The following is a 14,356-nucleotide window of genomic DNA, read 5'->3' on the forward strand; positions in this document are numbered from 1 at the left end:
GTAAGTTTTTGCTTGCTAGCAAAAAAAAATCATTAAGTAGAATCTCTATATATAAACTCGTGTGTGATTGGGCTATGCAGCAGGATAATGATCCACAGCACACCTTCAACTCGTTGGTGATGTTGTGACATGATCTTAAACAGAGTGTTCTCACTTGAAATCCCTCCAAAATGGCTGAAAAGAAGAGTGGACCTAAATTCCTCCACAGCGATATAAAAGAGTAATTGCTTGTTACCATAAAGGCTGATGGAAGTTGTCGTCAGTAAAGGTGGAACAACCAGTTTATAGAGCAATTACTGATTCACAAAGAGGTGAGGGTTGGTTTGGATAATCTTTTTTCCCCTGTCCTGCATTTGTATTTACCTACTCTATCTCTGTAAGACATTAAAACTATCTTCACAAAATAGCAAAAACCATAAAAATGCAGAAAAGGTAAATATTTTGACTCTAAATCACTATAAAATATAAATATACCTTTATTCCTTTCAGATTGCTCTAGTTTTCGGCGCCTTCGTTTCTTCTGTGAGGAAGGGTTTGGCTCCGGCTCCTCTGGCGGAGTGGGGGGGGCATTTGCACAGGGGTCAGAGGTCGCCATCTCCTGAGAATCAGACAGCGCAAAGTTTAGGTCAGACAAAATTGCCTCTCTACCCCTGTCTAGACAATTTAAAGGGCACGCATTTACAGAAATCATACATGCACATGTGCAGGTTTTATACAGTCAAATAAACTACAGTAGAGCTACTGCAGTACCTGCACATACCAATTAGTCTAACCTCATTAGCGCAACACTGAGTAGGTATTTCCAGCAGGGCTCCCATTAGCACAAGCACACAGTGTACTGGATAAGAAGTGGGTAGTGTTGAAGTTATTACCAGTGTTGATAATTAACAAGCACATCTGAGGGGGGTTGATAATTTATACAAACTGCTGAGAAGATAAAAAGTTATTTGGTTTAAAAGTTAGAAACATTAAGTAAAAAAAGAAAAGCTGGAAAATACCTGACTAGTAAACCCAAGCTATCCTAATTAGGCCTATTCATCAATGTTGCTAAACTTTCTCTGTTTAAGCTCTAAAAAAAAAACAGCGGGGGGTTTTATATGTGTGTGCTGCTAACAGGTTTTATGGGTGGGAAGTTAAAAGAGAGGAAAACGGGACGAATGTGAAGCTCAAAGGCCACAGCAACATCAGCTTGTGCTAACAAGCATACAAAGGCTGTAATGAACAGCTGAGGATGCCTGTAAAATGGAGAGAACAGGAAAGGTGACCGAAAGAGCCTCAGGACAGACTGAACCACACCAGCACACTTTTCACTCTGATACTCAAACAGAAACATGTTGGCTGTGAAGGTACATTTCACTTTCAAACCCTAAATTATCCCGCATAAATTCAAGCTTATTATGCATCACTGATTCAGGTATGTCTAATACTAACAGACAGTATTGGGCCACTTATTTTCTGCTGTGTCAGCTGTAAAAGTTAATGCAGGATCCAGTACTAAAAGGCGGCACGGAGTTTTTATGTCTCCGGTACACCCAATTAGTTTTATTCTTCCTGACAGACAGCAAATCAGAACTCTGGCTATGTTACGACAAAAAAAAAACACTGCGTGTTCAAGATTCAAATACACCAACAAACGTACAATAACTCAGAATAACAGTTTAGAACCGGCAAAATAGAAATAAACAGATAAAATGATAATGGAGAAACCCGAAAAAGAGCTTTAGCTTTCAGATAAAAATTAAAAAACTACATAAATCAAACAAATCCAACCACGTGGCTGAAATAAGTAAAAACATGCTATGTAAAACAAATACATTTAGCTTAGATGATTAAAAATTTATGCAGAAAACAAGCCTGGAATGAGTAAACCAGATGAGTGAAGCATTGTCTATCTTCTGCATATGAAGTACAAACACGTGGCCTAGACATGAGCACGTGGCATTAGCATGGTTTTAGCACCAAAATCATTTTAAAGCTGCATTAAGCAATTTAAGACATCACTGTAAAAGTGTCTACAGCTAACTTTTAGGCAAACAACTCACTACTTACTCAGCAGAAACAGAGGAATCTGGGCTTGCAGTCATCTTTTTGGCCATGTGTCGAATGTAAACTCATTTCAGCTCTGGTTTGGTCCACAAAACTCCCGAGAAAAATATCTGGATTTGTTTTAATTTACACGAACTCGACGATCTTCAGCCACTTCGCATGTGCTATGTGCCACTTAGTGCTGAACAGGAAGTGCACAGTCAAAATGAGTGAGCTGACTGCTGCAGGTGCACAAGTTGCGCTTCATTTTTGCAAAGGTGAACTAAAACTATTACCCGAATGTGTCAGCAGACGACTGTGTCTGGGAATCATTTGATTTAACGAAACTACTGCAGAATATTGCTTAATGCAGCTTAGGTATGATGGTTGACACAGAAATGAGCAAGCATTCACCACAATGATAGCTCTGGTTCATCAGATCACATATTACAGCAGTTTTCCATTGGAAAGTAAAGTTATTTCTCTTGTTTCAGTATTTAATACCTCATCAATGACCTTTACTTCCTCTTTTCTCAGAATCTAAAGCTGTCTGTTGTAGAGTCACAGACAGGGTGGAAAGTACCAACTCTTTTTCACCGCTGACAGACACTAAATTTAACTCTTCGTACAATAAAGCATAAAAACGACGGGCGGTATTAGGTTAAATTAAACTCTGATTAATTCAACCTAATGGGAGGCAGAGCACAGAGCAAGATGTAGCAAACAATAAAACAGTGAACTGAAAATAAAGTGATAAATCAGCAACTGAGGGGTTAATTGTTGTACACATGGTTGCAAAAACCACAACATAAAGACGTGTAAATACGAGCCAAAATGTGTTGTAGCTGTTCCCATTCTGACTATGATAAGCAGAGGTGTTTCAGTCATTTTAATTAAAAGTAACTGCTAAAGATTAAAGGGGTGTCTTGTTGGAATGTATATCTCACCACAAATGGCAGAAAATGTCATCAAAAAGGATTAAAATAAACCTTTAATTGGAGCAGCATAATCTCTCAGGATTTCTACAAAACAATTACTACAAAATAAATGTAACATTTTTTACTGCCTAGAAACTCTATGAACTTTAGATTAGTACTGAATAACTTCCTGTTTCAGTTGGGTATAAATATTATGTCGCCACTCTTCAAAGTAGGAAAAAAAAAGAAAATGGTTTTTAAGTTAGATGTGTTGGTGAAATGAATAGAGCTGCAATAGACAAACTTAGATGAGCGGCCATGTTTTTCTTGCCACAAAACAGAGAGGTGGATGGAAAGAGGCTAAATGAAAATTTGAAGCAAATAAAAATACTGACATCTTGGTGTCATCAGGTCTCCATAGCAACCTTTAGAAGCTACCTCTGCAGCAACCAATTAATTGAGGGGCAAAACAAGCTTAAACGTGTGATTTGTTAAAAGCTTTTCGCCAACACACACTGCCAAACTCTGCATCTGGTGTAAAATATAACAGACCTCATACAAACTGCTAAATATGGTGGAAGATCTGTGATGCTATTTACCTGCTTCACTTCCAAAAACTCCAGGAAGCTTGTTAGAGTGCATGTTGCCATGAAACACTTCAAAATGTCAGAATATTTTAAATAAAAACTTGGTAGCCTCAACCAAAAATGTGAAAACTCCTTTAAAATACAAATATGTTTTATTTATCCACTGACAAAATTTATCAAAGCATTGTATTTCTTTAATATTTTTAGGTTTGTTTTGCTCAGCTTTTTTTATATATATATAAAAAGCAACAAACGTTTTATCTGTTTTCCCAAGTCTCAGTAATAATCCAATTTAACGTTATGTTTCACTTTTTAAGTATTAGATCCCGTCTTGTTTGCTTAATTCTTATGAAAATGTATTATTACTAAAAACTACATGAGCTAAAGCAGCTAACTATCTCCTGCTTTTTTTACAAGCTAATGCAGCTGTTTGTTTTTTTTTAAGGTTATTAAACAAATCATTAAAAAAATATTTTTCAATTATACATTGAAAATGTGCAGATGATTATCTCTACTAAGGGACAGATTGGTGGAGTTGTACTAGACATTACTGGGACATTAATTATGGGCTGAACATTAAAAATGGATGTAGCCACAAAGTCTGAAATACTAAAACCACTGGGGAAGTTCCCTAGACCATTTACAGTACAGACAGGAAGATGACTTGAAAAATGCTTCAAAGGCTATTTCCAAAGGCAAAAATAAAGATTGACTTCCTTTATTGTCCCCTTTACGGTCATTAAACACTGGTAATAGTTTTTGGAAATGTATCTGTTTTAATTGGTGCAAATAATTTAATCGTATTTATGTTTAATATCAATCTCTAGCTTGGTCGTCTTCCAAATATATTCAACTGGTTCAAAGACCAAGAAAATAGCATAACAACCAGCTGAATGTAAGTACATAGATCTCCAAGTTACCATGTAACCACTGCATTCTTTAAGAAGCAAGGCTTGTCTCAGAGTTAGTTCCTGACTGCCTATTGGATAATAATTATAATATGTTGGCTCAATAGACAAGTGGGATGTCTAATTACTGCTGGCTGACACATTCATACAATAATTACTACAGAAATGTTCTGTCTTCAGATGCTTCATAGTTTCTGACTGTAGAAAAATATGTCTGAGCTCCTAAATAGTCACATAACAAGCAACTGAACAATTCTTTTGATGGCGTTCAGAGGGGCTGTTCTGCATGACTCAGGCTTTAAACACGTCTAATTTAGACTAAATGACAAATTCCTCTTTTTACAACACTATTAAGTCCAATTGCACCATGAAGCACATCCTCATAAAAACTGTTAAAATGAAACTGCATCTTTACAAAGGGAAAATGTGAGGCAGAAGTGTTGCTGTTATTGTTTTAGCTTCAAATCAATTTATATTGAATAATAATGTGGAATTACTGTATACCATTTTCACTATTAAAGAGGAAAACAGGCCAAAATCCATCCATCCGTCAACATTTCATCACAGAGTAACAGGACAAGAAATCAAGCGCACACTCACCTAAAGACAATTCTAGAGAGGCTAATTTGGTTTTGCACAGAAAAAAAATGTGATAATTTTTTTATTGCTTTTATTCCCTAAAAATTAATTCCAAATAACTGATAATATCAATCATCCCTTCTCTGAGTTGAATGCCAAAGTATTACTGCCAGGCTACAAGACGTTTTGCTTAATTACGAGAACATAGTCATAATATTAGCAGACAAAAGATGTAATTTAACTGGAAGCATATCTTAAAATCACGAGAAAAGAGCTGTTTTAATGTGAAAAAAGCTTGGCTAATAATTTTTTTAATTAATTTTTATGTTGGAGTTGTCATAAGGTCACAATACACCTCCGGTGTTTCAATCTTTATAAGACAGAAGTAGTGCTACTCTTCCTTGAGTATATTTTTTGGCTCCTCTCCCTACTTTTTACACCTAACTGTGAAGGTTTTTGATTAAAATCTCTAAAAAAGTTATATGGCAGTTAATTACTACTGTATTTTAAACCTTTCTGAAGTAAAAACCACAAAAGTGTTTCTCGTTATATGCATATACACACATAGTTGCAGACAAAGAAACACTAAAAACTTGTATACATAATTCTGCTTGTACAAGTGATATTTACCTCTATGATTGATGGTGTTATTACAGAGAATGCCAGTGGAAAGGTACTGGTCAAGATGTGGAGACTTATTTCTCACATGTTTGTTTTAACTGCAGTCCTGTTCGTGCTGTGTGTGTGCGCGCGTGTGTGTGTGCGCGTGTGTGACAAGACTCACATTAATCCTGCCCGCCTTGTCAGGGCTCAGACATCAAAGCATGATCAAACCTGCCCTCTCACACACACGCACGCACGCACGCACACACACACACACATATTTTTGGAAAAACACACATGCTCTTTTGTGGTGTTGTTCGTTCCTTCTGTCTGGGATTGTTTGATCTACGCTGACATGCAGCTTCTGCTGAACAAGTTGGTCAACTCAAAGCCACAAAGAGACAGAAATACGGACGAGAGGAACTGCCGAAAACAGTGCGACTGAATAAACACAACAAACATACACATAACAAGAACACAACAACTCTGAAACACGTTTCACAATTAGTAATTGGAAGGTTGTCAGTTAATAACCAAACTATATCAAGATAATCTAATAAAATGTTATATAATTGGCACAAAATGCATAAATAATAGCTTATGAGTGAGGACATGTGATTGTGGTGACTCCTCAACTATTTAAGCACTAATCTGGAATCATTACATGTTATTTCTTTAAGCTTTTTTTAGGAACATGGAAGCATTCACCAGTAAAAACACAAGTGGCAACAAAATGGAAATAAACATTGGTTCTTAACATCGACCCAGTTTTACTCACAAATACAGATATGTTAATAAATGACTAACAGCAGCAGAAACCAATGCTGATGCTGATGTGTTATGAATCCCAACCACAAATGTCACAGTAGCCGTGTTTCCATCAACAATTTATTAATGTACATTGAACAAAAAGTTGATGGAAGCAATAAAATTCAAAATAACTTTCTCAATTTTGGAAAAATGTTTTTACACTCGCTTGAGGTGTTTTTGGGCTTTTTCGAAAGAGTTAATGCGCTAAACAAACCTTCCTATCCACTGGTGGGTCTGTGCCTTACCAAAGGCATGAAAGATTGAAATTTCATTCAAATTTACATATTTCTGGATATTAAATAAGCTTTTATTGCAGTTTTCAAATGATGATTTCATTTATTAAAGAAAAAAAAGCTAGTGGGCTGCTCAGGAGCATCTTAGGTCAGACTTGGAATAGGCCACTTTGTATATGCCAGACATTTCTCTCCAGGATTTTCTAACAGAGAGGACACTGTCCAAAAAGTTTGTCTCATTAGTCCACAGAATATTTTCAGAAAAGTCTTGCAGATGATCAGGATGGTTTTTGGAGAATGTGAGAAAAGCCTTTATCTTATTTTTGATCAGCAGCTTTTCTTTGCTTTCTTGCTTCTGAACATTTTTGCTTATCCTCTCCGTCTTATTGTTGAATCATGAACACCAACCTTAGCTGAGACAAGTGAGGCCTGCAGCGTTTTAGGATCGTTCTACTTTTTCTGTAACTTCCTGGATTAGTCGTTGAAGGTTTATCACTGCTGCATATCTTCTCTTGTTGTGGATCAGTGGTTCGCTTAAAAAATAATAGCTTTGATAAGCTAAAATGAAAATAGTTTCATGATATTCTTAGGTATTTTCAATTTCTCCTATTGCAATACAAAACTAGATTATTCCTGATATAAATGCGCATTAAAAAAAACTTAGGACACTTAAAAGTCTGTTGAACAGTTAGAATCGAACACAGTTACTTAAATATTACTTACTGAAAAGAAAAAATACTTCTGCCAATGGGCTGAAGTACTTACTTCTATATTGAAAATATTTCACAATTTGAAGTTGAGATCCATGTAAAACACTTCAGTATTACTCCTGGTCAGCAGGTGGCAGTAATTCACCAATTAGTGTGCCGCCGACCTCCATAAAATAATAAGAAGAAGAAGACGAAGCAAACATGCAGCAACTGAGGAACTGAATGGGTTGTTCCAAACAAACAGCAGAAAAACAGAAACTTATTTTCCATAGTGAATGTGAGGAGGTGAGTTTCAAATGATGGTGATGTTGTTGTGATTATTTTGTTATGTTATTATTTTGTTTAAAATGCTGCAAACGTGATCAGATTTATGTAAAAACTCTGAGAAGGAGATTTTCTAGGTATTTTATAATTGATAAGGTATTTAAAAATGAAGCAACACAGTTCATGATTTCTCAGAAATGATAATACAGTTGAAATAGAGTTGTGCATTACTATTCATCTATTTTCTAGATACATTATCATTGTTGATAATTGTGAGAAATACTCACAATTATCTAATACACTTAGATAAATCAGTAAGTGAAATAATTCAAAGTAAACTGTGTTTATAAAACTGGTAGATTTCAAAGTGGCATGTCGCCACCTACCATGTTGGGGTGTAGTGTGAAATTTTACAGCGTGACGACATTTTTTATGTCTTCACAATGTAAAGCACTTTGAACTGGCGCATTGCTAAAATGTGCTGTACAAATAAACTTGATTGATTTATTGATTGACTGACGATGGAACAATACTGACACAAAAAAACAGCCAACAGAAGTAATGAGTAACACCTTCACAGAAAAGTAGTTAGCGAAACCATTGAGTTAAAAAAAAAACTAACGTATTTTCCGCACTATAAGGCGCACCGGATTATAAGGCGCACCTTCAATGAATGGCCTATTTTAAAACTTTTTTCATATATAAGGCGCACCACATTATAAGGCGCATAGAATAGACGCTACAATAGAGGCTGGAGTTATGTTGGATCTCCGTATCTTTAAAACCTCCTGCTCTTTCTGAAACTCCGCCTTCAGGTAGTCATCACAACATTTCTACTGTTAACTCTAACAACATTTTTACTAGCACTGCACTGGGAAGTAGCTCCTATAATGAGCTCAGCAGAAGGACAGTTCCATCAGGTGTTTGCTAATTGCTAGTGGCTAGTCTGAAGGAGCTGAGCGGGGGAGTCCTGTGGGAGGGCTGCTCTGTGAGGCGGGACCTCTTACGCTTGGAAACTGCAGCTCCAAGGAGGAGCTACGTCTTAAAGGCGCGCTAGGTTCATCCAGGTGTTTTGCAAGGCTATGTGGTTGTCATGGAGATTAATGCATTTCTTAAACATGCATGAAAGAAACAAGGCAGCACTCCAAGTATGTTTTTGACAAGGTTTTAAAACATTATTACACAATGTTAAGCTCATAAAAGACTTTTTTTTACATAATACTGCCCCTTAAAGTACAGTACTCGAGTAAATTTACTTTGTTCCTCTGAAAACTGAATGTGAAATTTCCCCAAAATTTCCCAGTTACCCAAAACCTAAAGCTGTTTGCTTTTGTAAATCAATAAGTATGTTTAATCATTCAAAATAAAAGCACAATTTAGAGAGTAAGCTGAGTTTAATTCAAATTAGCATGCTTATTAGTGCTTGAAACTTGACTGACAGAAAGATTACCGTGCCTTTAACTCTCTAGGCTTCAACATCACAAAGCATTTAATGTCAGCTTTTTAACGCCTGACTTGCAGATTAATCACATGTCAGCTTCCCAAGATGCTTTTAACTTCAGTTTCACTGTGACTTTAAGTGGGCAAGTGGAAAATGTGACAGTTGGAGCCTTGCTGATTATAATGCTAATGACGATGCCACAGTGTTGTAGTTACATGTGCATAAAGAGTTCACATACTGCGTGCAACTGCAACCACTCGATGCACAGGGGAATCCCCGTTCTTAGATAAACTGATGACAAAAATGCAAAAAGAAGCAACACGCACAATCCCCAGTGAGGAGGAGATTGCAGCAGTCAAACATAATTAATGAGGACTGAAAGTGTGAGTCTGGACTCCTGTGCATTTAGCATTTTTGCACATTGGTTAAAGAATTTTAAAAAAATGAAAAAGTAATCCATCATGCTGAAAACAGTGACCAGGTTTACTCACAGGAAGCAGCTGCTTGCGTTTCCTGCTGGGCCGGCCGACTCTGCGCTTATTGTGCGGACTCGCTGGCGTTCCCTCCTCCGGACTGTCCTGATCTGCTCCGTCTTCACTCTGTGCAGACACAGAGAGAGCCCACATCACACGCAAAGAAGGGACTTTATATGAATTCATAACTGCTGTCTTCAGAGAGACCGCATTGAAACAACAACCATTCAAAGCCAAAACACTCAGGGGGAAAATAGAGCAAGCAAAGCAAGAATTTAGACATTTTATGACACTTCTGCTTTTGAAAAATAAAAGTATTTAAGCATATGGTTAGATTGAACTCACTGAAACAAACAATGGAAACAATCAAAAGGAAAAAGCTGTGAATTTTACATCTGGAGACTGAAAATCAAAGTTTATTTAGGTAAAAAACACATTGTGAATTTCACTTTCCAAGAAAACCCAAACAAAAATCACATCATGTCGTATCGTTTATCATTTATGGTGATATATTTCTTATGATAAGTTTTCAATTATCATTGTGAAGATAAATTCGAATTAATGATGTTTAAACCCCCCTAAAACTGTCAGTATTGTCTTTATTGTTCAATGAGAGCATCAACAAATATCAATAAATTTGAACATATGGTTAAACGCAGTAACTGTGTGGAGTTTTCTGATACAAATCCCATTTCTTTACGTGATTTGTGTCATAAAGAAGAGCACTGAGTGGATTTTACAAAGTATTATTTGTGTGTGTTTGGCTATAATTGTAGTGTCATGCAGTCAGTCATACAGTTATCTAAAAAGTAAGTAATAAATAGTTCCTATCGTCACTTTTATTGTTATCACAATACTACCATTACATTTTGCAACAATAAACGCTACTTCTATTCTATCCATGAACATCTCTATTAGCGATATATTTATATGAGAATGAATTGATTTGGTTTAGTCTGATTTGATTTAAGCAGACAGGAAGCATTTTATTAGAGTTAAAGTTGGTATCAAAGCACAACCAGTTGTTTCAAGATAAATACTAATGAAACGTTATTGAATTAGAAAAGGTTAAAAAGATCTGTAATTAGCTTGTGGAAATGCTGACAGAATAATCTACTTTTGGCCCAAACTCTCAGAGATGTTGTTTTGTAAGGACTCTCATTTCAGTCCAATCCAAAATAAAGAGACTTGATTTTGACAATGTTGATGTCACTTTACCGTTTTAGCTTATAAAACAGATAATACAAAAAAGGTGTGACCCGTTCATGTTCTATGTTCTGGCACTGTAACCTCAAGCATTAAACTAAAAATCGACGTCAGATTATAAACTGGGAGAGTCAGACATGATTAATTGAAAACAGATGGAAAAATGTTCAACTACTGGCTTTGGAAGATGTCGAAATACAAAGACACAGATGTGATGGAGCAGAAGAAATAATGACTTAGGTTTTAATCTCTTCTTTAAAGGTTGGAAAACAAACAGAAAACTTTAGTGATTCAGGTGAAAGTAGGGCATGCACTGGCGTGACCCTGAAGAAGACTAAATAGGACTGCAATCATTGCTAACATTACTTGAAAGAAAGCAACAGTTGTTGCTTCACAGTATTTTATTCTCTTGCTAGTATTAAATAATAATTAGAAATAGTGATCAGTAGAGGTGCAGAAAAAAATAGATTCTACAAAGAATCGATTCAAAATGCTCAAAAATCTATTTTTAAGTCGAACGTCTTTGCGCGTAAACAGTATATCGTATTATGTGTCCACTCAGCAACCGTATATATTTTGAATAATTGTTTGATATTTTTTTATTTAAGACGAAGACAGATAAGCTAACCGTATACGGGAATTCAAGTAGCAAAATTTTCAAGAAGCAAAATTTTATGCACAAAGTTATTTTTTGTTTTAACAAAGTGTGGACCATTATAGAATTGTTTTCGATAAACGTATTTGTTCACAGTGTCTTTTCCTCTTGTCACTTAGAATTTAAACAGAATCTCTAAACTGTTTCAATGGAAAATTTGGTTTGTGAATCGAGACACTGAAAGATTCGCATCTCTATTTTGAAACCATTTGCATGGCAGTGGTTTTAATAATCTCCTATCATTTCCAATATGAGCTTCGCTAAAACTCTGTCACTGATTGTTGGTCACCTACTTAACTGTAGAAAAATATTTCCACATTTACAATCACAGCCAACAAAGCCTTTTTCTCTAGAACCGTAAAACTGGTTTCCTTCAAGAAAAAGTGATTTTAGTGCACAACATACTGTGGATCAAAATCCAATTTAGTCCACATGTTCTGTCTTTCATCCGCCTGGTTCAGTAGGAGCAGGAGTGTGAGCAATGTTTTTACCAGACCCAACAGAACAAGAAAAAGAGCCAAATAAAACAAGCTGCACCTGCTCTACCTTAAGTTAAACAGTCAAAGTGTAATTAAATACCATCAGGCTGGAGATGATGTGTGCCACTTCTGTGAGTGTTTTAGGCCAACAGGAGTTTGGCTCCTGCAGTGGATTTTATTGCAGATTTTCATATAGATTTGACAGCTCGTTATATGCATCTCTGCCTCAGGCACAGACTATATGAGAAGACCAGAGAAAAACATTAGCTGACTCCAGCGCTGAGGTGGAAAAGGCGAGATGTGAAAAATGCGAAAAATAAGAGCAGATTTAGCAACAAACTGGAAACTTATGAAGAAAGAAGGTTTTTGTTTAAGGCCTCGTCCGCATAGAGGTGATTTTAGGTGAATCCACAAACGTTTTTGGTAGTTTAGGCTGTGCTTCCACAAGGATTTGGCATCTTTTGAGAGCAGAAATGATCATTTTTTAAACCGGGTTTCAGAGTGGATATATTTCAAAATACCAGAGTTTCAATTTCGTGAGTCGAAATCGAAACTCCGTCTCTCTCTCTCTGTCCATCCCACAGGCGCGTCATTCTCACGAATAAATATAGCGACGTTTGGTGTTTTTGTGCCACTCTCGGTCAGCATCACAGCGCCACCGACTGGCCCGGCATACTTAATACCATCATTTTCAGTCTTGCTGCATCCTGTCATGCGTACGCGCCCTTTGCTGTGTTAAGTTTAAATACTCTTTGGCCACATATGAAAAAATCTTATGCACCACATATTCACTTAGTTTTTTTTTTTTTTTATGTAAACCATTCATTTTACAAGTATGCATGATTCTGTGGTCCATCACATAAAATCTCTAAACTTGCATGTTTTGAGATTTTAATTATGATTAAAATCTCAAAACACGTGTTAATTTTGATTAATTAATCATTACATAATTTTTTTTTAAAATCGGAGTTAAGGAAGAGAAAGAGACAAAACCGACTTGTTTCTTGCCAAATAGTGTACCAAATCTGCCCTCATTTAACTTTCGCCTTCAGTTGCAAAATTAAACATTTCAGGTTAAGTTACTTTGAAATATGTAGCTAAACAGATTTGACAAGAAACTGGTAGTGCATAAGCCTTTATTTCTTATTTATAAGGTTGTGACGGCCCTGGGCCTTGTAGGCTGGTCTTGTTGTCCCTCTTTGTGCTCCTCCCATTTGCAGGTGTGCCTGATCGGGTGATTGGAGTGCAGGATACTTAAAGCTGGCTGTCTCCGTCTTTCAGCGGCGCTGGGTGGCTCGTAGCTGGTCGTTGGTCACTGGTCGTTGGTGGTTTGTCGCCTGTGGCCCTCAGCGTCCATTCTGCAGAGGCAATGGTAGTTGCCAGGCCCCAGCTCCCCGTCTTTTGCACTTTTGAGTTTCTTTTGTTTTGATAGTTGTTTTTTGTTAATAAACATTTACTTTATTTCACTTTAACCATGGTATGGTTTCATGTTTTTGTTACGACCCTGAGCCAGTCGTAACAAATGGGGGCTCGTCCAAAGCAAGAATTCCTACAGTTTGTAAACTTGATGGTTTGAATGCGTGATGTTTTGTCATTCATCTTTTTTCGTGTTTGTAGGAGTGAGCACTGACGTCACCATTTGGGTGTGACACGTTTTTTTTTTGGCCGGCTTGTTTTGGGCAGCTGTGGCGTATTTGGTAGGTTGGTTCAATATGCAGGTGAGTGAAATGTTTCTTGAGCTTGTGCATCAGTGTTGGTTCTATTTTAGTGACTGTGTCTCCTGCTAGGCTAAGAGGTGCTGTCGCTTTAGACTTCACCTGTTTATTTTGATAGTGTCGTGGGGGTTTGCGGTTAGCGTTCACTGTGCGAGCAGTGATCTCGGGGGCAGTCCGTAAGATTAATTTCTTACTGGTTTGGTGCTTAATAAACCCGCCGCCGATCCACGTGAAGAGCCAGGAATCAGTTTATCAGGTGAGTCGTGGCAGGCAGGTAAAGTATAGTGGGGACATGGTTACTTTGGACCCATTGTGCACTTGTTTCAATTTGTTTTCACTTCACGCTGTAGTTGGCGCTTAGCTGGCGTTTTTTCTTTCTGTGACGTGATTAATTTTCGTCCTGAAAATGGAGTTTGACCTGGAAAGTTTTGTAGCTGATCCCTCTTTGGAGAAGTTTAATAGTACTACTAAAAACGATCTCATAGCCATTGCTGCTCATTTTAACATGCCTGTGGTTAAACAAGAGAAAAAGGGGGTTATTAAAGGACGTTTATACGCCGCATTGGTTGAGCAAGAGGTTTTGCCACCTCCCGCACCAAACACACAGGGTGAAGTTGGGCCGTTTTACCCTGAAGTGCGTAAAATGGAATTGGAATTGGAGATGCGTCGTTTGGAGCTGCAACATCAAGTTGAAATGCGCAAACTGGAATTGGAGGCAGTTGCGAAACGCGACTCAGCGCGCGGTTCTGCT

The 14,356-nt window shown here is 37.1% G+C and overlaps 1 protein-coding gene across 7 annotated transcripts in view; it reads right to left on the reverse strand.

Annotated features, from left to right (window-relative positions):
- dnmt3aa (DNA (cytosine-5-)-methyltransferase 3 alpha a) overlaps window positions 1-14,356 on the reverse strand; it is a 60,235-nt gene that overhangs the window by 30,728 nt on the left and 15,151 nt on the right. For 4 of the 7 annotated variants that reach the window (XM_008397291.3, XM_008397293.3, XM_008397292.3 and 1 more), the window contains exons 3-4: window positions 9,569-9,676; window positions 475-598 (exon numbers count right to left, since the gene is read on the reverse strand). In XM_008397291.3, coding sequence (XP_008395513.1) covers window positions 475-598; window positions 9,569-9,676 — 232 coding nt within the window. Of the gene's footprint in view, window positions 1-474; window positions 599-2,049; window positions 2,206-9,568; window positions 9,677-14,356 lie in introns of those variants that run through there. The other 3 variants (XM_008397296.3, XM_081602185.1, XM_081602184.1) reach the window with 2 other exon arrangements.

The sequence above is a fragment of the Poecilia reticulata genome, chromosome 21 (assembly GCF_904066995.2).
Source record: "Poecilia reticulata chromosome 21, P_reticulata-male-v2, whole genome shotgun sequence".
In the NCBI taxonomy this organism is placed as follows: Eukaryota; Metazoa; Chordata; class Actinopteri; order Cyprinodontiformes; family Poeciliidae; genus Poecilia; species Poecilia reticulata.